This window comes from Gopherus flavomarginatus, chromosome 1, assembly GCF_025201925.1.
Source record: "Gopherus flavomarginatus isolate rGopFla2 chromosome 1, rGopFla2.mat.asm, whole genome shotgun sequence".
NCBI lineage: Eukaryota > Metazoa > Chordata > Testudines > Testudinidae > Gopherus > Gopherus flavomarginatus.
Genome location: NC_066617.1, coordinates 166,473,253 through 166,495,347, shown reverse-complemented (window position 1 = coordinate 166,495,347; position 22,095 = coordinate 166,473,253). Strand labels below are relative to the sequence as shown.

The 22,095-nt window shown below is 41.0% G+C and overlaps 1 protein-coding gene across 4 annotated transcripts in view; it reads right to left on the bottom strand.

Moving 5' to 3' along the window:
- Window positions 1–17,963, bottom strand: part of DCBLD2 (discoidin, CUB and LCCL domain containing 2) — a 58,827-nt gene extending 40,864 nt beyond the window's left edge. For 3 of the 4 annotated variants that reach the window (XM_050958206.1, XM_050958214.1, XM_050958223.1), the window contains exons 1-2: window positions 17,858–17,963; window positions 330–557 (exon numbers count right to left, since the gene is read on the bottom strand). In XM_050958206.1, coding sequence (XP_050814163.1) covers window positions 330–557; window positions 17,858–17,963 — 334 coding nt within the window. Of the gene's footprint in view, window positions 1–329; window positions 558–10,222; window positions 10,375–11,439; window positions 11,589–17,857 lie in introns of those variants that run through there. The other variant, XM_050958233.1, reaches the window with a different exon arrangement.
- Window positions 17,964–22,095: the final 4,132 nt, after the last annotated feature.

Here is a 22,095-nt window from a genome sequence, read left to right as displayed (position 1 = left end):
CCCTATTTGAGATCCTTGTATACAGTACACATCTCATTCCTTTTCATCAATTTATTACATGATGGCCTTCACTGTACTAGGTACTGCAAACATACACACAGGTAGACAAGGTCCCAGCCTGCTTAGAACTCAATGTAATTGTAACAATTCTCTAGCGTTTTGGGAAGAATTATTGTATTACATTAAATACACATTAGTTCATGGTCAGTACACTGTACTAAGAAGTATTTCTGAAAGCAAACAAATAGTAGGGAATGAATATTTTTCAAGTTCTACCCCACACAACAGTATTCAAACATTAAAAAACAAAGGGACATAAAAGCTCCTACCTATCTCTGTCCTGGTGGGTCCAATTCCATTGTAAACTCGCAAGTAATTAAAATGGCAAGCATCTGAATCTTCAATATCAAAATCACCAAATTTGAGCTGCACTCTCTGTCCGGATTTTACACGAATCTCCCACTCACACACCGTGCTGTTGGGATACGTCTGTGGGTAGTTTATTGAAGTAAGAGTTCCACTTTCCGGGCCCAGAACAGTGTGTCCACAACCATCACCTTAAAAAGAGAAAAGCTTTATCACAAATAAATTATTCATATAGCATGTGCCTTTAAAGGGTCATTAGTAGTCAACCTGGTCTTTAGGAATGGCAGAAGATTTTTGAAAGGAAAGTTTTACTAACTACATTGTGGTAAGGCTCAAAAGAAAAATAGGCAATGGTGAAACTATAATTGCAACAAAATAGGATTTAACCAACTTTACCCAGTGGCTAAGTTCCTGAGCATATGGGGAGCTGCAACAACTTTCCCCAATAGGGAAGATTACTCTGTGATGGTTTTATTTATTTATTTTTAAAAGCACATAGCACAAACAGTGGGATAAATGTTTCTTCAGGTTTATGGACACACACACAAAAATGATTTTAACAAAAAGGGGAGAGGATATCCAACCCTATTGTAATTGTGATCTTAAATAGGAAGACATCAGTTTAATTGCTGATTCTGAATTCTTAGCATTTTGGCAATAGGAGCAGAAGCACAACATGATCTTTTGGGGGAGTGGAGAGCAAAACAAATCCCTGGAAATAGCTGAAGAGAAGTGTGATCGTAAACTGTTTAATTTTAAGATGGTGACAGTATTTGGTTGCCAGTAAAATATATTTGTATTAATCCTACTGGCTCTTTAGGGCAATTTCTATGTTTGTGTAATGCCTAGGGGGCCTCTGAAGCACCATCTCTGTATAAATGGAAAAAAATACTATCACTTACTACATAATAAATAAATAATACAATGATAAGGAAGATCTATGAATCTGTGAGTAGAAAAATCAAATGTGATTATAAATTTACAAGCATAAATCAAATGTATTAGCATAACATCCATAACAAGGGCAAACTAACTAATAAGTCTAAGAGTATTTAGTCAATAGAAGAATATTAACTGCAGTCAATTTAAGATGCAATTAGCATTTGTAAACTGCTTTGAACATGAGAGTGCCACATAAGTAGCAATAAGGACTCAATGAACATTGTTCCCAAGATGGAAGGAAGTAGTTCTGACTGTAAGACTTCAATCCAGCTAAATTGTAACATTTGGAATAAAACCACCTCCTGCAAACTGGAATCTGTGTTAGCATTTGAAGCAAAGGAGCCAACCCATTGAAGTAAGCTGTATCAAATTACTGTGTTAGGGTTTGCACTACTCTTGTAGAGCATGACCCTGTGAGCCGTAGAGCACTTCCAGAGGGGCCCTTTGGAAGTGTTCAGCAGCTCACAAGATCACACTCAAAGTACAAGTATTAGCCTTCAACATTCTGTTTAAAAGCATTCTTCCCCCCCCCCCCACACACACACTATATTCCTCATCAAGAGATTCATTTAACCTCTCACTTTTTTCTTAACAGAAAACATCATCATTATTAGAAAGTATGTTCAGGTACCAAATTCTAGCACTCCATAACAATCAACATTACCCTTGGAGAGAGCTTTTTGATACAACAGCTATCAGTTTTCACGGTATGCCATTGTTTTATATACTAACCTTCTACTCTGTGTCCTAAGGTTAAAAAACAATCCATGCTAAAAAGTCTAAGAACTACGTAATGACTACACAAATGAAAAAAAGATTCATCCTAAAACGGACAGTGCCTTTTGCTAGAACGATTGTAGCAGCAAGTTGACTGCACTGAAAAGACTGCAAAAAACTAATAATATTTGGTGATTTAAACCCACAGAGACCCTTCATTGTAAAAAAACTGTTTTCTTTGCACTCCCAAGGACATCAAAAAGGCAAGATAAGTGTATGTTTTAAAATCCCAGCTGCTGGTGGAGCTAGTATACAGATTAGCATTCCAAACAGAAAGTAGTTATAAGTCGCCTCTGCCAGTAGTCTTAAAACAATAGTGTATATTTTCTTTTGGAAAAAAAGTTAACATGTTCAAAACTGATTTCAGTGTAGTCACAGGTTCTGTAATAAAAGCACTCATTTGACAATGCTTTGCTTTATCTTATTTTTAGCATTTTGTTTGAAAATTGTTTGTTGCATCATTAGTTGACACTATATACCATAAACACTGTTGTTTCCATTTTGGTAATAGGTCAGTAATTACATTGTCTCTAACTAAATTCCCCCTTGACAAAGTCTTCTTTATTTACTACCCTAATAGGCATTGCTGTATACTAGTAAATGGTTGCCTCATTTTACCATGGAGGGGGTCAGTATGTATACTTTGTATATCGTTTGTTTGTAAAAGGATTTTTCAGGATCTCAGTAAAAGTAAGACCGTGAATGCAAGATTTACTATTAAGAAACTTTACAGCAAATAGACTAAAGACAGCCCTTAATTGTCAAAATCTTGGCTGTTAAGAATATTTTAGAAACTCGGAAAAAATATTCCAATTCCTTTGCTAGTAATGAGTAAAGTCATAAGATTTCCTGGTTTTCTGCTGAGAAGTAAAGACAAAATGTTTATCGTTCAAAAGCATGAAACTCAGTGGGTTAAAATAACTATAATAATAAATACCTAGCTCTTTAGCCAATCCATATTGATCATATTTCAGACCTATAGCCAACATTTCAAAATCCTGGACATTAAAAAAAAATTAATTTTCAACATAATGGCAGCTGATTTCAAGTTGTATTCTAATTAAGGTAATGAACAATTCAGCTGATCCTCTATACTTCCTACCTGCATTTTTCCTGTTCTGTCATGTGGACTGGTGATTGCTTAGTTATTTATATATTCAAAATAGTAATAGATATGTCACCATAATTACCCTAACACCCAGCACCAGCTTTGAACAGGGAGGCCAAAATTATTAGGTTGACCTTTAAAATATATCAGTTAAAACATGTTAACATGCATTTTTTAAACACAATCTTTTTAAAAAATGCAGGTTAAAATGTTTTAGCAGTTTTACCCTGTCAAAGTATGGAAAGTTCAGCCTTGTTTCACAGTGGCCTGAAGTAACGTCTTCCTATTTACTGGTAGAGGACCTGCTGGGAATACAGAATTATGAACTTAAGTCTACGTTTTGCTTCAGAGTCTCTGAAAATTAAGTGAACCAAAACCATTCTCAGGCATTGCATACTCTACTAAGTTGTACCACTTTAACTATGCTGGTATAAAGCACTACAATGCCGCTAGTGTGGATGCAGTTATACTGATATGAAGGTGCTTTATACCTGTACAAATATTGCCACATGGGAAAGGGAATAACTATATCAGTATAAGGCACCTTCATATCAGTATAACTGAGTCCACCTAAGGGTTTGTACCAGTATAATTATGTTGGTTAGGGGGTGGGAAATTTTTATTTTTTTAAGCTGTACCACTCTAACCAGTGTAGACCAGGCCTTAGTTGCTTTACAGACTTTAGACAGGAGTGGAAATAGTAGGAGATCTTCAAGGTATTCTTGGAAGGTCTAAATTATGCCACCTGGCATGTGCAGCCCAAACTAGGATCATTGCGTCAAAGTCAAATTTCTCTGGTGGCTCACACTGGTCACATATTTTATGTCTGTCTTTTTGTTAGGTGTCTCATTTGGGATAGCAATATGGGAATGTCAGATTTTTATGCTTGAAGAATTTACAGATTACTGCTGCATGTCTAGTACCCAATGCACAGTTTGCCAAGGACAGCATCATCATTCAGGAACTAGTTGGATTATTTGTATTTGCTTCCACTGAGATTTGCGAAACAAGGGAATCGTTTTGCTTTATTGGTTCTGAGAGTACTTGAACCTCACCTGCATAAAAAGTGTGTCATTGTTTCTAAGTTATATAACATTGTCTGCAGATGATCAGACAGACAGACAGACAGACATCTCTGATCAAGGGGAAAAGTTCTACAGCCATCAGCCACTTCTTCAAGAAAGAGGAAACACTCATTGCAAATGTTCTTTGCATTCCAGGCACATATCTACGATGACATCTGTTTTATTGATCTGAAGGTCATTATCAAATTCAATTATCATAGGATCGAGCTTCTGGTGAGCTGGACACACGGACATTACATTGGATTACTAGAGTTCAGACAGGGAATCTTAACGTCTAGTCCTACATAACACATTTTTCTTGAATGAGCTGACAAGTTCTATTGTCTTTAATAAGTGGCATCTCTGACATTTGAAAAGATCTTCCAGAAAATTTGCACAGGCCAAGTGATTGAACAAGTAATCTGCAATACAATTAAACTTTTCAACTTCTCGAAGAAATTTGTGAAATCAATACAAAGTAATTGTAAAACCATAACCACCACATGGTGCATGGGGCCCAACACAAAATATGAAAAGCCTGCTAAGTCCCTTGTAGCAAATTAGAGGAGTGTACTCATGTGGAATAGGGCGTTTAATTAAAGACCACCCTTGAAAGCAATCTCCATTACACAGTTAACCTACTCTAATTTTCTTCTGAGACCTTTTTTGGAGAACAAAGTAAACTGCTATCAAAATCCTTTTAAAAATCTGAAACTTAATACAAGAAAAAACTCTTCCCATTCCTAACATGGAGAAGGGAACAGCATGAGACCAGGTCTATAGACACTTTGATTACTGTCTGCAAAGTACACAGGATGCAAAATGTAAAAATTCACATTCATATTTTGATATGCGTTTTAAATATATGCAGTGTATTTTTGGAGAAAGAATTTAACTGTTAGGCTTCTTGACGAGATTTTGTGTGCATAAAATACTATATTCTGAAAGCAAATAATGGGAATTCAAGGGAGAATATGAAAAATTAACTCTCTCTTAACTGAATGGAATGACAGCAGCACCAGAGTTCTTAGATGAATCTAAGCAAAGAAAGGAATTTCAAGCTGCTCATTTTAACTCTGAATATGCAACCCTCTACTTTGATGGGCTACCATAATCCCTTTTGCTTTGATAAGATGCTCTGTAAAGAATTTTTCTGCTGTTTACATGCAGCAAAGATGCTGTGTCAGCTTCTCATTCCTTTCATCTGAAGCAAATATGTCTCCAAATATGTGGGACGATAAGGGACACGCGACTGGGGGTCCAGCTATGAAGTCAGCCAGAACATATCTGAGACTCTACCACAGTCCACTCAGTCCCAGAAACCAAGTACGGACAAGCCTGATGCAGGGGAAGGAACCTCAGATTAGTATGGGGTAGTTTTTCCAGAGGTGGTTCACAGCAGAGGCAACGCGTGGGGAGAATGTGGGGTCAGTGTGTAAATTTATTTCCCATTACTGTGCTGTCACCTCTGACTTAACAGGATACAGCTACTGACTATTCATTAGTTTACTCATACTAGAAGACATAGCAGTAGAACAAAGAGAGGTAGAATTATCATCTGCTTTTCATTGTCCTGTAAAGTTAGGCAAAGGGGTCACACGGAGCAGTTTATGTACACAGGGGTGGCACCTGAATCCTCCTGAGAGTTCTTGATGAAACTTGCATGGGGGTACTCCACAATCCTCTCCCGAAGCTTTCTAGGGATGTCAGACTTCTAACTTCCTCTGAAGTCAGACACTTTCCCATGCCACTCTCTCTGCCTTTGTTACCCTCAGGAGCGAGATACGAGCTAAAATCACCACCTCCTTTGGAAAATTGTGCCAATATTCAGTACCATTGCCCTATACTCATAGTTTCATGCAACAATGCAATTCCCTCCACATTACCCTCATACCTGGCGGGTCACACTCACCCTGGCTGGTGCTTAGTGGCGCTATGCACAAGCACTCCGAAGCAGACGTGTCAATGAGCAGGTCATTTAAAACTTTAGGGGAGCAAGGAAAGGGAGCTATGAATCTTAACTTCCACTTTCCGTTGTGTATATAGTGACAATGGTACCTGTGTGTGTTTTATCTGCCACTGCTGCCTTAAGGGGTTCCTGCGCCACATCCACTAAATGTCTGAGTCAGAAAAGGAAGAGAAAGAAGAGGACCTGAGATGACATATTCAATGAAATCCTGCAAGCCAGTGCTACATCAAACCATAAGCAAAGGGTCTGGAGAAGGAAAGAGTGGAAAGGAGAAAGTCCAAGAAGTCCCAGCAGGAAAAGGAGAGGGAGATGCACTAGGACTTAATGGGGCTTCTCCAGCAGCAAAAAAATGCTGCAGACTCTTATGGACCTATGTTATAAACAGATAGTTAAGGGTTAATGTCTCTTTTACCTGTAGAGGGTTAACAAATAGGGATCCAAACACCTGACCAGGGGACCAATCAGGAGACAAGATACTTTCAAATCTCAGTGGAGGGAAGCCTTTGTTTGTGTTTTTTGGGTTTTGCTTTGTTCTCTCTGGGCTCTGAGAGTGACCACACGTACCTATAGGCTCTCTAATCTTCTATTCCAATTTTGTAAGTACAAAGGCGGTATAGTCTTTTTATTTGTTTTTCTTTATTTGCAAACGTGTATTTGGCTGGAAGTATTTTAAATTGTATTTCTGCTGGAGGAGACTTTTTCTCCAGTTTCTAGAAGCTGACAGACCCTGTAATATTCCATCTTGAATTTACAGTGATTTTCTTTATTCTTGTTTTTCTTTTATTAAAAGTTTTGCTTTTAAGACCTGTCTGATTTTTCCCCTTGTTGAGGCTCAAGGGAATTGAGTCTGTACTTAACAGGGAAGGAGAAGGGAGGGGGAGAGAAAGGGGGGGGAACCCACCTGATTTCTCTGTGTTGTGATTCAAGGAGTTTGAATCACGGTGATCTCCTAGTGTACCCAGGGCGGGAAAGATCTGGGAGGAAGAAAGGAGAAGGGGGAATCCCTTTGTTTAGATTCACGGAGCTTGAATCTGTATATTTCTCCAGGAGCCCAGGGAGGGAACACCTGGAGGGGAGGAGAAGGAGAGGGAAACAGTTTATTCCCCTTTGTTGTGAGACTCAAGGAATCTGGGTCTTGGGGGTCCCCAGGGAAGGTTTTGGGGGAGACCAGAGTTTATCAGGCACTCTACTCTAAGTCCTGATTGGTGGCAGCACTACAAGATCTAAGCTGGTAATTAAGCTTAGGGGAATTCATACTAGTACCCATATTTTGGACGCTAAGGTTCAGAATTGGGAATTATACTATGACAACCTACAGGTTCAACAATCCCAGACTCGCCTCTCTTTGCAGTCTATGGAGAACTCCATTGCAGCACTCCCTACACCTCTTCACACAATATTCCATGTGGTATCAAGGACCGCTGCACTACCCCTCCCACTTCACCCAGGGGTCATTAAGGACAACCACAGCTTCACATGCACTGACCTGTGAGAGCCATGCCTGGTGTATGTGTAGTTAAAATGGACATGAATGTTCTTTCCCCTTAATAAATTAAAAGAATGGGATTTCTGAAGTTTTTGATGTATTTGCTTTAAAATTGTACAGATTTTTCTTTTCACTGATTTTGTTACAGAATAAAATTATAATACTTGCAACATAATTCACCTTTATTAGCTCGCACCATATGCTACAGAATGCCAACCATTTCTGAAAGCAATCAATTACTTGTTACTGTACAATATGACAACTCGCAGGATCAGTGACAGACAAAATTAATAGGTGCACTGACAGTGTTATATTCATAGATGTTCACCAAACACCACCAATTCCTAACAGCCAGCGAAACAGGGAGGCCAAGTACAGCACAGTACACCACAATATGTTACTGTGGCTCACTGTTAAAATGCTCTTTCAAAGTACCCATACCTCCGCATTGAATTTGTTTAATAGCCCTGGTGTCTAGCTGTTCAAACTCAGCAGACAGATGTTCCACCTATGCCCTGGCAGAAACTTCTCCCTCTTTACTTCACAGATGTTATGCAGAACAGAGCAGGCATCTATAACTATTAGGACAGTTTTCTCACTGAGATCCAATCTTGTACGTAAACAATACCAGTGTCCCTTCAATCCAACAAAAGTGCAGTCAACTGTCATTCTGCACCAGCCAAGTCAGTAGCTGAATCACTCCATGATGCTGTCAAGTTGGTGAGTCTACAGCTTCATAAGCTAGGGGAGCAAGGGGGAGGCTGGGTCCCCTAGGATCCCGATTGGCATTTCTACATCACCAATGAGAAATAAAATCCCTGTTCGTAGCTTTCTGAGCAGTCCTGTGTTCTTAAAGATGCAAGCGTTATGCACCTTCCCTGACCAGCCCACATTGATACTGGTGGATGCTATCACAGATGCCAATGATACTTTAAATGTCACCATTGTTAGCTATTTCATATTTAAAACGCGTAACAAATGAGTAGTGATCATATTACGAAGATCTACACAAGCATTATCCCAAGTGTAGGGCACATGGTGGGGTTGCAAAGGATGGGTGATTATTTCCATTTTCCCAAAGGGGAGGACTCAGCTTTCAAAATCTGGGAAATGTTGATTCATGTTATTAGTATAAAGAAGGCTGCAAAAGTCAGCCCAGGCAATGCCACTAACAGACTGGAGGGAAATTATGTTTTCAAAGGCCAAATGACTTAGGTGATATATGGCAACAGTGACCAAAAAAAATTAAGAATGTTTTCACTTACTTCATTTGAGCATAACTCAACAGTTTGATTTAACATTTTGAGTTGTGGATGTGAAGTATACATTTGCTATATCATTTATATTCACCGTAAAATGCATCCTGGGATTAATTAGAAGAATCGCAAGAAGTTATAAATGAAGTAGTAGTTGATGAATATTTCAAAGAGGACTGTGCTAAGCTAGTGAGGCCTGATCTCATCTGGCCTCAAAAGATGAGTAGAGCTGGGTTGGATCACTACTTGGAGGAGGGATAACCTAGACAAAAGGGGCCTATAGAACACATACATTTTCTATCCAACACCTCAGAAATCTCCAATAGGGCTACCACTAACTGGTAAAAGGAAAAGGAAAACTACCCAATTATAATTCCTGCTCTTAAAAGGCACCTCTTCTAAAATTTCTCACATCAGTGGGTAAAGCGCGCCCATAGAGCTGCTGCTTCAGCATGCCAGAGACAGACCAGAAGTACCAGGGGAGCCCTTCAAGTGCCATTAACCCACAAAAGGAGAACTGGGATCCTCTTCCATAGTCCATTCTACCATAGCCTCCAAATACAAACTTGTTTCTCCCCAGGACTCTTGCACAGCCTTGCTAACCACACTATTACTCTACTTCCTCGAAGCTCCATCCCTCCCCCTCATCCCACAACCCTGCTATCCAGCATGTCTCACCAGAGAATGTACAAGACACAGATGGTGAGTAAGACAGGCAGAGTCAAAACAGAATTAGCTGATGGATATCAGCAGCTCTGTCAGTTAACCTAATGCAGTTCTGCCAAGTTTATGACCAGGACTTGAAAAAATTCACTCAATACCTCCAACAACAACGATAAGGGTACTTGCCAAGCCGAATATCTGAGCTACACTCCATCCTGATTAGGTATCCCCAAAATCTTGGGCCCAAAGAGCAGACTCTCCTGACGGCTGAAGTTTGTACTCCTAATTATTGCCAGAGGCGCCATACAAATATCAAATACATTAGTGTTGTCCTCTCACCCACAAAAAGAATGTATGCTCCCCAACACCACACATACAGACAAACAGATTAATACTGGACAAGCCCCTGCTCCCTTCAATAAATTTTATTCTGTCCAAACACACAGTCCTTTGTTGGTATAATAGAAGATGAAGGTTTTGCTCCTGGACCAGATCCTAGACCAACCAGGGAGAAAGCAATGGTGTGAAGAGCAGGGAAGCCCCAACCAACCTGAGGACTAGCAACAGCAAGGGCCCTGCCTTCCACCTTACCAGAGGGTTCTTGCATGGGTGTGGCCCCTTGCCACTGCCACTCACCCAAGCAAAAGGCTCTATAGAAGTCCCTTCTGTCACCCTAGTAGATCTCTACTGGGTAGCCGCAGGAAGTAGCCACACACAGTCTGCTACCGGGCTTGTTGGGAACCCTACAGAGTAGATACAAATCAAGTATTTAAATTTTGTTTAAAAAACCCCCAGACTTTATTTAAATTGAATACAGATTTATTTTAAAAAATGATATAATTAAATCTGAAATGGCCACAATTTATGTTAAGGCTTAAACTTACTATAATCTATTACAATCATTTAAATTAAATAATTAATATTAAGCAGTACATTTGCTAACCATTTTAAAGAAGTCAAACCACTGAACTAGTGTAAGTTGCTGGTTAAGCACCTGGAGCCAGAGTTTACTAAAATGCTAAACCAGCTTTTGACAACAGTAGCCTCTTCTGCAGATGCAGACAGGATATTGTCTTCATTTGAGGTTATTCAACTAGTTCAGTCCAATGCCTAGTTCATTCAACGTTGAGAAACCAATTGAAAATTGAAAAAGCAGGAAAGTTTGTTTCTCTCTTTCATGATATGAATAAAAACTGGGCGTGAGAGGATGAGATCTACTAATTCTGAAATCTTGAAGGATGTGGTGAGCAGAAACAACCAGTTTCAATTCACTGACTACTGATAATACTTTCTTTGTTTAATAAATCAGTTAGTTTTAAATATAAAACATGTTTTGATCAATCTTATTTATCTAGCACATGTAAGGTAGTTTTCTTCAGCTAATAATAATTTTTAAAATGCTGTTTTTGCAAATTTTTTATTCAATTAAAATTTTTATCCAAATTCCACTTCACACAAATTACAACTAAAACATTTATGGTCTAGTAAATAAGGAATGCATCATTCTCTACTTTTTAACATAACAACAATGAAAAAATAAGAATTTGAATAAACGTATGCGAAGCTAAGCAAGTGTTTAAATGTATAGGTATAATGTATCCTCTTTGTCAGCAAAAAGTAGTACCAAATTTAGTAGAAAGGCTATATTCAGTTGCAAATCAACATTTTGTAATGTTTACCAAACAACAAGAATCAATCTTTCTTCATAAAAACAAAGAAGTATAAATGCAAAACAAGATTAAAAATCTGACTATTTAATTCAAGTTTTCCTGCTACATTATTGAAATCAATCTACACTGGACACATACATTACTCTTCTCCAAGGGGAAGTACTCCTCTACTGCCCCCTTCTCCAGGAAGCTTGAGGGTATCCCCCAGTGGCAGCCAGCCCACTCACACTGGCTGATTAACAGCAGCAGCAGCCACAGGAGCTCCTCTGTAACACAACACCAGTGGTGTCAGTTGAGCTGTCTCTCTGCAGGCTTGGGATGACATTGCTGCATTGCTTTGAACTTAAGTGCTCAAATTTGGATGGTTATCTTTTCAACCATAGGGGCTAGAATCTTATTTTTTCTTTTAAATACAAGATTAGACCATTCTGAAGTCAATGACATGCATCCTGGGAAGATTCATACTCATCATGGATATCTGAATAAGTGGATTTTTCACGCCCTGGTTATAAGAAGTAAAGGGAAATAATTCTTCATGTGTTTCATTTTGAAATTTCAAAATAGCTTATATCCAAATATGTATTTTTGAAGTTTGGTATTTTGGTGGTTATGATAATTTAGAAGAAAACATAACAGGGGGCGGGGGAGCTAAATTTCAAAGAGGTACATTTTAAGATGTTTCATCTCCAAGAGTTAAAGATTTTATTGAAAAAAAAAAAGAAAGAAAATTCAATTATCCTCAACCATTTTTGTGTCAAATTTGGAGTCTAAATTCAAAGAAAAAAAACCAATAGGAGTTTATTCCTGCTTAAAGTGTAAATTACAACACAACCTTAAGTATGGAGTCACTACAGATACCTCCATTACACATCAGCTGAACTGTACGAGTTGCTTTATTAATAAAAAGCAGAGAAGGCCCTTACCCTAACAATCTAAATAAATTCCAAGCTACTGAAACACTTTTGAATTTCTAAGTTGAAAAAAACGTAAGCATCGTCCTTTTCTCACTTGGTTGTTTTGTTACCGGACAGCCAAAATAACTTAGGTTTAACTGATGAATAGGCCACACTGAGTACAAGACAATAGCTGAACATCTGTTAAGTGCAGAAGTTCCCAAGATGAGGTCCACGGAGAGCTGGCTGATTACGTGATGCTGGTGCTCTCTCTCTCTCATTTCCAGCTGCTAAATGGTATTAAAAGCAGCTAAAAATTACATTAGATACTTTCCCAATATTACTTTTCCATGTAAGCAACTGCTATCATTGCCCCAAGGATGTTATATAATCACAAGAGCAAAGGGAGTTGCTCTGCACAACTGTGAATAGAATAAGTGGTGATCCAAGAGACATTCTGTATTAAAATATGGTCCTCACTTCAAAGCAGTTTGAGAAACTGTGTGTTAGATAATGAGGAATTAGTGAGGAATCCATCGCTATTACGTTTATAACATGTCAAACAGCAACTGTTTTACAAATGTATGATAGCTGACCAGAATGTCCATAAAACACAAAAAATGGTATGTTAATTTTTGATTGTTACTGAGAATGTGGAAGAAACCATTAAGTGAGAGCAGAACTCAAACACAGCCAAGAACACACAAGAGCTTTCTAGCAATTGGTAATATTTCTTATTTGTGGAATGAGATTATTATGCTCTTGAGTATTTTATAACTGCTGTCATACTGATTAAAACGTGGGCAATCTATAATGTACATTCTTCCATATTGAATGAAAAACATTACAAGATGGCATGCATATTTTACCTTTTGTTTCTTCGTATACAATTATATTGCAAAACACATTGGGAAACTATCAAATCTTGTTCAAATTATTATAGATGGGACTGGCAGCACAACCCATTATTAAGGTTGCCCAGCACTTCTCACTATAAAACTCTGTTTTCAGTTGCTTATAACTTTACCAAATGGTAACTCTTTAAGCTGAAATATTTTGTTCTGGGTATTTGCCTCAGGCTGAATTTTTTTGGAAGACTTCAGACAAAACTTTTTTGCCATTTCTGAGAATGAGATTAGGGGGTTGGACTAGATGACTTCCCAGGGTCCCTTCCAACCCCGATATTCTATGATAGTATGATATGTTGTTTTGCTCATGTTAAACAATTCTTGAGACATTTCCTTCGAGAAGTTCTACCAGCCCCATACTTTGGAGCTGCAACTTGAAATTTGCCAAGGGGCGACCTCTCTGTCCAGAATGTATCTTTTGCCATCCCCATGAAAATCCACCCAAAGGTGGATAAGTTGTTGTCTTTGAAAAATCCCAGTTTTCACATGGTCAGTCAAGACTTGCTAGAGCTTCATAGCTAAATTCCTTGAAGCTTCCATCAGCCTTCGGTATGCCCCAGCCTGGGCCTAAGCAGGACTTTCCCTGCAACTCCATCTTTGGACTGCTGGGAGCTGAGCCAAAGCCAGGCATCAGAACTCAAGAGCAGGGGTACCTGTGTCTCCTGTACTCTCAATGACTCCCTTGCTGGGCCCAGGCAGCAGGGAAGAGGAAGCTGCCTGATTCAACTGTAGATAGGACAACAGCCAGACCTTGGGGAGTAAACTGGGCCTAGGAGCTGGAGGGGGAGGACGGGAAGAATGGGGATACAGGGACTAGAGTTTGGCCGGGAGAAAAGGAGGAATCTGGGAACAGCTAGGCAAAGAGAGCTAGGGTAGGAAACAAGGTATGGGAAAGGAAAGATAGACATGATGAGAGGCCAGGTGTATGGGAAGAACTGGGAGAAGAAACTGGTGGGGGTGCGAGGGGGGAAAACAAGACACTAAGATTAGATAAGGGAGACTGGGACCCAGTGGGGTTGGGGGCACCAGAGGAGAAGGAGAGGCACAGATAGGCAGAGGAGCCACAAAATACCAGGTGGTAGTGGAGACTGGGCTCAGGGAGGGAATGGGAGACTGAGACTGTGATGGGGAGTTCAGACTAAGGGGCTAGGATTGGCTAGGCAATGAGACTGCAATGGGGAGGCAAAGCCTGAGGAGTGAGACTGACTATGTGAGGAGAATGGAACTGGGGAGAAGGGAGAGGCAACAGGAATGGAATGGGGGGAGGCACAGAAAACGTCAAGTTTGGAGGGAATGGCAGAAGATTCTGTACCCAATAGAACACACTTCTCTCCACAGCTGTAATGGAACTAAAAATTACTGATTCTCACCATTCTTCTGCTGTCAGCAAATATCCATGAAACTCAATGGCAAAGTGTCTCATTCTGGTCTAGAAGATGACAAATTACTATTGCTATCTGCTCAAGTAGCAGAGGGCCATGAGTGGATCTAAAGATTCAGGACATGTGAGTGTCAATATGATGGCACATGATGGAATTTGTTTTTTCAGGGTTAGTTTTATTTTTGTTTTTTCAGGGTTAGTTTTATTTTTAACCTAGGAAATTACAGGTACAAAAAATGTTAAAAGAACATTACTAAGCTTGCAAAGTCAAGCATTCAAAAGTTAAGTGAGTAACCTGTGCAACCTTAAATCAGTCCCCTTGTGCATATGCACAACGATAGTCTTTAACAACATGATCACGTACTATTTTTTCTACAGGACCCCTGCCTCATTGAGTGCACAGGATGTACCTGCACTGGGGATGAATCAGGACTGTGTAATGAAGAAGGCTGTTGTCTGTAGGACTCCTGCCCCTTTGTTGAATGAGTCAGAAGGTATGTAGTGAATGAGGCAGAGGACTGCAGGGACAGAAAGGATGGTCTCATGGTTAAGGCAGTGGGTCACTGTTTGCGTGTTCTTCATTTTATGCATGCCTGACTTGAGACCCCGGGGCCTAATTAGCAGAAGCATTCACATCTGCAAATGAAGTCAATGGAAGCTGTGCTCTGAATGTATAAAATGCTATATAACACTAAGTACTCTGAAAAATCAGATCCTGGTGTCTCAAATTGGGGAAACTTTTAATCTTACTCCTCTGGGCCATCATAGCACCCACTCACCTCACAGGGATGCTGTGAAGATAATTAATATTTTTCAAGCACTTTGATATTATAGTTATGACCACCATAGAAAAGCCCTTGAGGAAATTAATCATGCTATCTTCAGAGCAGCGTTTGTGCAGATTAGAAAATCTAGGGTCACATATTGAACAATGACACAAAAAAATAGTGAACAGTTTCTCATGAAGTGAGCACTGTCCATTCTGAACAATGAATGAGGCACAAGTCCTCGGAAAAAAATAGTAAGAGCATGTAATTAAAGACTGCATCATAATGCATATGCACAAGGGGGCTGAATTAAGATTACATAGGCATTTCCTGACTTTTTTGTGCTAGTCTTTGCAATCTCAATAATGTTCTTTTAAACATTTTGTGCGTTTTGCATATAATAGTTTCTCATGTGTTTTGCATAGAATTTTTCATGGATTACACAGGAAGGAAGTGTTTTATCTTACTCTGAGACTCTTTAATAAAATAGGACTACTATAGATTTTAATAAAACAGGCTCTCCACCCTCCACCCCTGGAAACAGACTGATGTTAATCTTTGCCCAAAAAACCTGAAGAATATTTTTCGCAAAGAAACAATATAACACATATCTCACTTTTCTACAATCACTCATATTGAACAGCACTGAATTCAGCAATGCTAGGGCCACAAAACTTTAGAACAACCTTCCCTTTTACTGCCCTTTTACACAAAATTTGCCATTTAATCTAGTTCTCTCCTCACAGAGATGTCTGAATTTTAGGAGAAATGTTTGATTTCAAAGGACACCGTCAACTTGAAAGCTAGTGTACCTTTTCATGGATGGACATCTTAAAGAGTTTGTCTTGTGGATCAACAGCTTTCCCATTCACAATGTGGCATTCCTGTGGCTACTATGGCAATTGCTTTCTACTAATGTTACTTTTACATGGGAAGTTGTGTATTTTTAATTTCTTTTCATGCAGTTAGCTGGAAACAAGGTGGAAAGGCTGAACTGTGTGGTTACTATGTTCTGTAGACTACTGTTTGTGCAACCTTTGATACAGGTCAAAAAATGAGTTAAATGTACATTAACACTACTACTGTCTTTGAGTCCCCCTGTAGTTTACACTTTTAAAAAATGTTTTCTTCTCCTGTGTTACCATCTGAAAGACACGCAAAAACAGAGGAAATTGTGTACAGTCAGCATCATTATTTCTAATGTACAGTCAGAAGCAGAATAAACTGAAAAATGTTTTTTTCTCAAATCTCTTATTTACAATCTTAGGTACAGAATGGAGATTTTTAAGATGGTAATGATTCCCTTCAGCAATTTTTTTCTAGCATAGAATCAAAGTGATAGTTAATTTTACACTCCCGGTTCTTTCACCATTGTCAAAAGACCAAATGTTGCCTTGTAAATTAGGGTTGCCTTGTAAATTTCAGCACACATAAGTGTGCAGTGAGTTATTTCACGACAAAAGGAGACATCTCATCAACTTTCCTAAAAGAATTGTGCATTTTATGGCTATTCTGCCAAAGATGTCCCTTTTATCCCTGTACACATTATCTTACATGTCTCTAGCGTCTAACTCTGGTTTTATAAATTCACCACACATTGTGGAAAGAGAAAAACCTGCAAGTCGTTGTCAGTATACTGAAGATCCCACAGAAACCACATTTCAAATATACACACCACCCCAACATTAGTATTGCCCTTTTACCCACCAGCTTCTGAACTTGCATTTTCCAATGTTTCTTGAAATCACCTCACAAATACAGTAACTTACAATTCAGAAAAAGAACATACCAGGAAATCACACACAACAATATGATGCAAACACAGGAGCCAACAAATTCCTGCTCCCCAAACCCTGGAAGGCATCTCCCTATACTTTCATTTACCATCCTCCTACATGCCTCCCACTTCAACTTTTAATTTGGGCTGAAGCAACATTAAAATGTTTAATTTGGGCTGAAGCAAGATTAAAACCAAAGCCAAATTCCTCCCACATTAGGACAAGTCTGGAGGCATTTCCCCACCTCCCTCCCTAATCTTGGGGGAACAACTCAGTGACTGATGGGTAATGTGTGTGGGGGGGGGGCGCTACATCTCCTCCCATAGCGATGATCACTACTCTCATGGAACCTGAGACTGGGAAGAGGGAGCATCAGGCATCCCCTCTTCTCCATCCCCACTACACAGGGCTGTGTGGGGTGACAAATCTCTAGGACTTGAGGCTGAGGACACCAGACCCCCCTCTAGTAGCGATGAGGACCCCAGAGCGCGGGTTACAGACACTGGACACCTCCTTCCCCCTTTATTTGCAGAAGTGGGGATGGGGGCAGCCCTGGGGTTTGGGACAGGGCGGGCACGTCAAACACGGGGCGGGGGGGGCACAAGCTCTCGCCTGGGCAGTTACCCGGCCAGATACCCGGGGATTTGCAGGCTGCCCACAAGACACCGCCGCTGGTTCGCCCGTTACCCCGGGGGCGGAGGGTAAACACCCGGCTCCGGGCGCTGAGGACTCCTGGAGCAGCAGGGGGGGCCCTGCCTCTCACCCCCCCCCGGCAAACCCATCCCCCAGCGGGGGGGGGGGGGTCTGTCAGTCCCGCGCTCACACGCACCTTTCTGCGCCCCGGCGCCCCGCAGCTGCAGCAGGAGCAGCAGCAGGAGCAGCGCGGCGGCCGCCGGCCGGGTCCCCGCGGGGAGCGGGCGCTCCGGGCTCACCATGCCCCGCGGCGTCTCCAGCGCGCCCGCCCGCCGCCCCCGTGCATCCCGCGGGCCGCACCGCTCCCCTGCCCCGCGGCCGGCGATGGGACCAGCCAGCGGCACCGCCCCCGGGCTCAGCCCCTCCTGCCGCCGCCGAGCCCGCGCACCGCCCCCTGCCAGGGCGCAACCGCTTCCGGGTCTGCGGCTCCGACCCCGGCCGCCCCCTCCTGCCCGCCTCTGAGTCTGGGGCTGCGGCGCTCCCCAGTGCCCCCTCCACACACCCACACCCGCGGCGGGGGCGGGGAGGTGCCACGGGAAAGTAAACACCCCTCGCCCCCCTCCAACGTGCTGTTCATTAAAAAACCCCCTAACCTAAACCACAAAACACACACACACCAGGAATCCCCCCAGACAGACCCGCAACCTTCCACCCTGCAAACATTAACAGAGACCAGAAAGATACTAACGCGTGTCCCCCCCGCCAACACACCCCAATGCAGAAATACATCACAGACGGAAGGCAACGTAGGAAAGGAAACCCAGACAATATGCCAGCAAAAGAGACTTGGCTTCAGTCAATTTGTCACTGTGAACCCCATTAAAGTAGCTGCACTCCTATAGTTGCTGCTCCTGCTTTCTCCCTATGCTCCCTTGAGAAGTCCCAAAACATCTACTTGGGTCACAAAACCTCAAATCACCATCTGATCGGATTTCCACCAGACCTAGACAGGCAAAGGTCCACACGTTACTGCTCCAGGAGCTCATAATACATGCCCTAAATTTAAAAATGTGCATGTCTCAGGGTAGCCTAACCTGATTCAAAGGCCTCTGAGGCCAAACACTCCTATGGAATAAAAAGTCTCCTCCATCCACACTCATATATATTCTCTGTGCCTTACACATGCCCTTTAAATTTCCTATATTGTGACAAAGAATATTTCTAAATTTTTTCCCAGAAAAATATGAATGTGCGGCCACATAAACATTTGCATGAGAAGAGAATTGGACTCAGCATTGCAAATCCCAAGTGTTCAAAAAGGATGAGTCATGATTCAAAAATTGTGATTGGCTTAGGAATCATGCTGTATTAAATTGTCCATTCTTGTTATTTGCCTTCTGGGTTTTGAGCCTTTAGGGTTCATGTTTATAAGCATTGTTCTGCAACCACAAGGGCTACAAACTTACCTTTAAAAAAAATGGAAGCTGAAAGTTTAACCTAATCATGTGACTCCAGGAGCTGGGCCTTTAGGAAAAACACAAAAGATCATGAGAAATGTAATAGTTGGCAACACACTGGACTTCATTCCCCAAATGGGGAAAAAAACATATTTGGAGAAAATGCACCCTCAAAGTACTCCATGGGATTAAAAAATATCATAATTGATAAGAAACTGCTCAACATGTGCACTTTGATTTGCATATCCCTCAATGAAAGAAAAAATTAATTTGATGTTTTTGACACCACTGTTTTTGTTTTGCCTTATAGGCAACACCTCTGCATCCAAGAAATTCATCCAGTTAGAGAGTGTCAGGGAGTGAACCAACTTCTACTGGTAATGCTCAGCTTTCAAAAAGGAGTGTATCAAAACTATTAGTGCAGCATTTTTTTCCAAGATATAACTGCTTACATGTTCCATTACACATAGTCTTACTAGATCTGATTAATATAGCTTAGACAAACCTACCATAAGGTGGGTGCACAACTGGTTGGAAAAGCATACTCAAAAAGTAGTTATCAATGGATCATAATCAAGCTATTGAGTGGGGTCCCGCAGGTTCAGTCCTGAGTCTGATTCGGTTCAATATCATCATAAATGATTTGGATAATGGCACAGAATGTACACTGATACAATTTGCAGATGATAGGAAGCTGGGAGAGGTTGCAAGCACTTTGGAGGACAGGATTAGAATTCAAAATGGTCTTGACAAACTAGAGAAATAGTCTAAAATAAATAGGATGAAATTCAATAAGGAAAAATGCAAAGTACTATACTTAGGAAGGAATAATCACTGCACAAATACAAAATGAGAAATGACTGCCTAGGAAGAAGTATTGCAGAAAAGGATCTGGGGGTTATAGATGATCACAAACTAAATAGGAGTCAACAATGTAATATGATCATTCTGGGATGTATTAGCAGGAGTGTTGTAAGCAAATCACAAGAAGTAATTCTTCCACTCTATTCAGCACTAAGGCCTCAACTGGAGTACTGTGTCCAGTTCTGGGCAGCACACTTCGGGAAATATGTGTACAAATTGGAGAAAGTCCAGAAGAGAGCAACAAAAATGATTAAAGGTCTAGAAAACACAACCTATGAGGAAAGATTGAAAAAATTGGGTTTGTTTAGTCTGGATAAGAGAAGATGGGGTAGAAGGGATATGATAACAGTCTTCAAGCATGTAAAATGCCTGTTACAGTATAAAGAGGAGGGTGATAAATTGTTCTTCTTAACCACCGAGGACAGGACAAGAAGTAATGGGCTTAAATTGCATCAAGGGAGATTTAAGTTAGAGATTATGAAAAATGTCCTGGCAGGGTTGTTAAGCACAGGAACAAATTTCCCAGGGAGATTGTGGAATCTCCATCATTGGAGTTAGACAATTACCTGTTAGGGATGGTCTAGATCAGTGGTTCTCAAAGCCGGTCCGACGCTTGTTCAGGGAAAGCCCCTGGCAGGCCAGGCCGGTTTGTTTGCCTGCCGCGTCCGCGGGTTCAGCCAATTGCAGCTCCCACTGGCTGCGGTTCGTTGCTCCAGGCCAATGTGGGCTGCGGGAAGGGCGACAGAGACAGAGTTTGCAGACAGAGGATGGAGGAAAGCAAGCTTTGGACTCAATCTGATACTGTGGGTATACTTTAAACTCTGACAAATGAAACTGAGACAAAACACATGACCCAGCCAGATCCAGGTGCCAATCACCTGGGTATCATCAGCCTAGGGTAAACTACAAACTTTTGTGGCCCTGAAGCAAAGGTGTGGGGAGTGTCCAGAATAGACTAGCTTTTACAGTTGTGTTAAGTGCCTTGTATTAATTAGAAATATCTAATGTAGATGTGTCCTATGTTGCCTCCAAGTTTCAGTTTCAAGTTCACATGTTGTGCATGGCTTGGAAAACTGCATTTGTCTCCTCCCAGAGCAACTTGCTGAGTCATCAGGTCTTGTGCTAAAGCTGACTGCAAATGCTATATAGAAGCATCTTGGCACATAATAGTCATTCCAGAGCTGGCTATGATCTATCTGTAAGGGTAACATCCAGGATTGGGTGTAGAGTGCCAGAGCTTCTGGAGTCAGGCATGAAGATGCTGCAGGAAAGCTGTTCAGGAGCACCGCCCTAGACTGACTTCTGTACTTGTGCTGTCTGTTTCATTCTCTTCCCTTCCTATCAGGGTCTGGGGAGAGAGAGAGGAAATAAGAATCATCCTTAAATTCCTCAGTTCAGAACCTTTCCCTCCTCAGAGCCCCATTAGCCAAGATTTCTGCCCCTCTCTCCTCCCATCCATCAACCTCCTCAAATGGGGCTTCTGGAGCCCAACATTCTAAAGAGTGGCCATTCTACTGCCATAGAACCTTCTGATTCCATGTTTCCTCTCTTCTCCTGTTAAAGGGTCAATGCAGGTACTGGCCATAGTGTCCTGGCCAAACTCCAACTCATATGGTTCCATTCTTACTCCCTACGTTTTAATTTGAAAAGTATTCTTATGCATTTCCTGTCAAACTGTTATAGTTACTGCATTCCAGCCAAAGGGTAGCTACTGGCTACGTTACAGTGGTAGATGAAGCAATTCCACAGATGCTTTATAGGATGAGCAGACAACAAATGTGAAAAATTGGGACAGGGGTGGGGGGTAATAGCCTATATAAGAAAAAGACCCAAAAAGCATGACTGTCCCTATAAAATTGGGACATCTGGTCACCCTAATGCTTTATCTTACCTACCTCACAGAGTTGTTTTGAGAATTAGCTCGCTAATGTTTGTTAAGGGTTTGCTAAGGCAGACTGCATCACATTTGCTGGGACACAGTTCCCTTCAGGTGAGTTGCAGTAGTTCAAATCATTGCATTACATTTGTCCATGCAACCTGTGGTTTTCCTTAACTCTCGCTTTTATTATTTGGACAGTATTGTAAATCTGAAGTCTTGGCTTGTTTTTTGGAG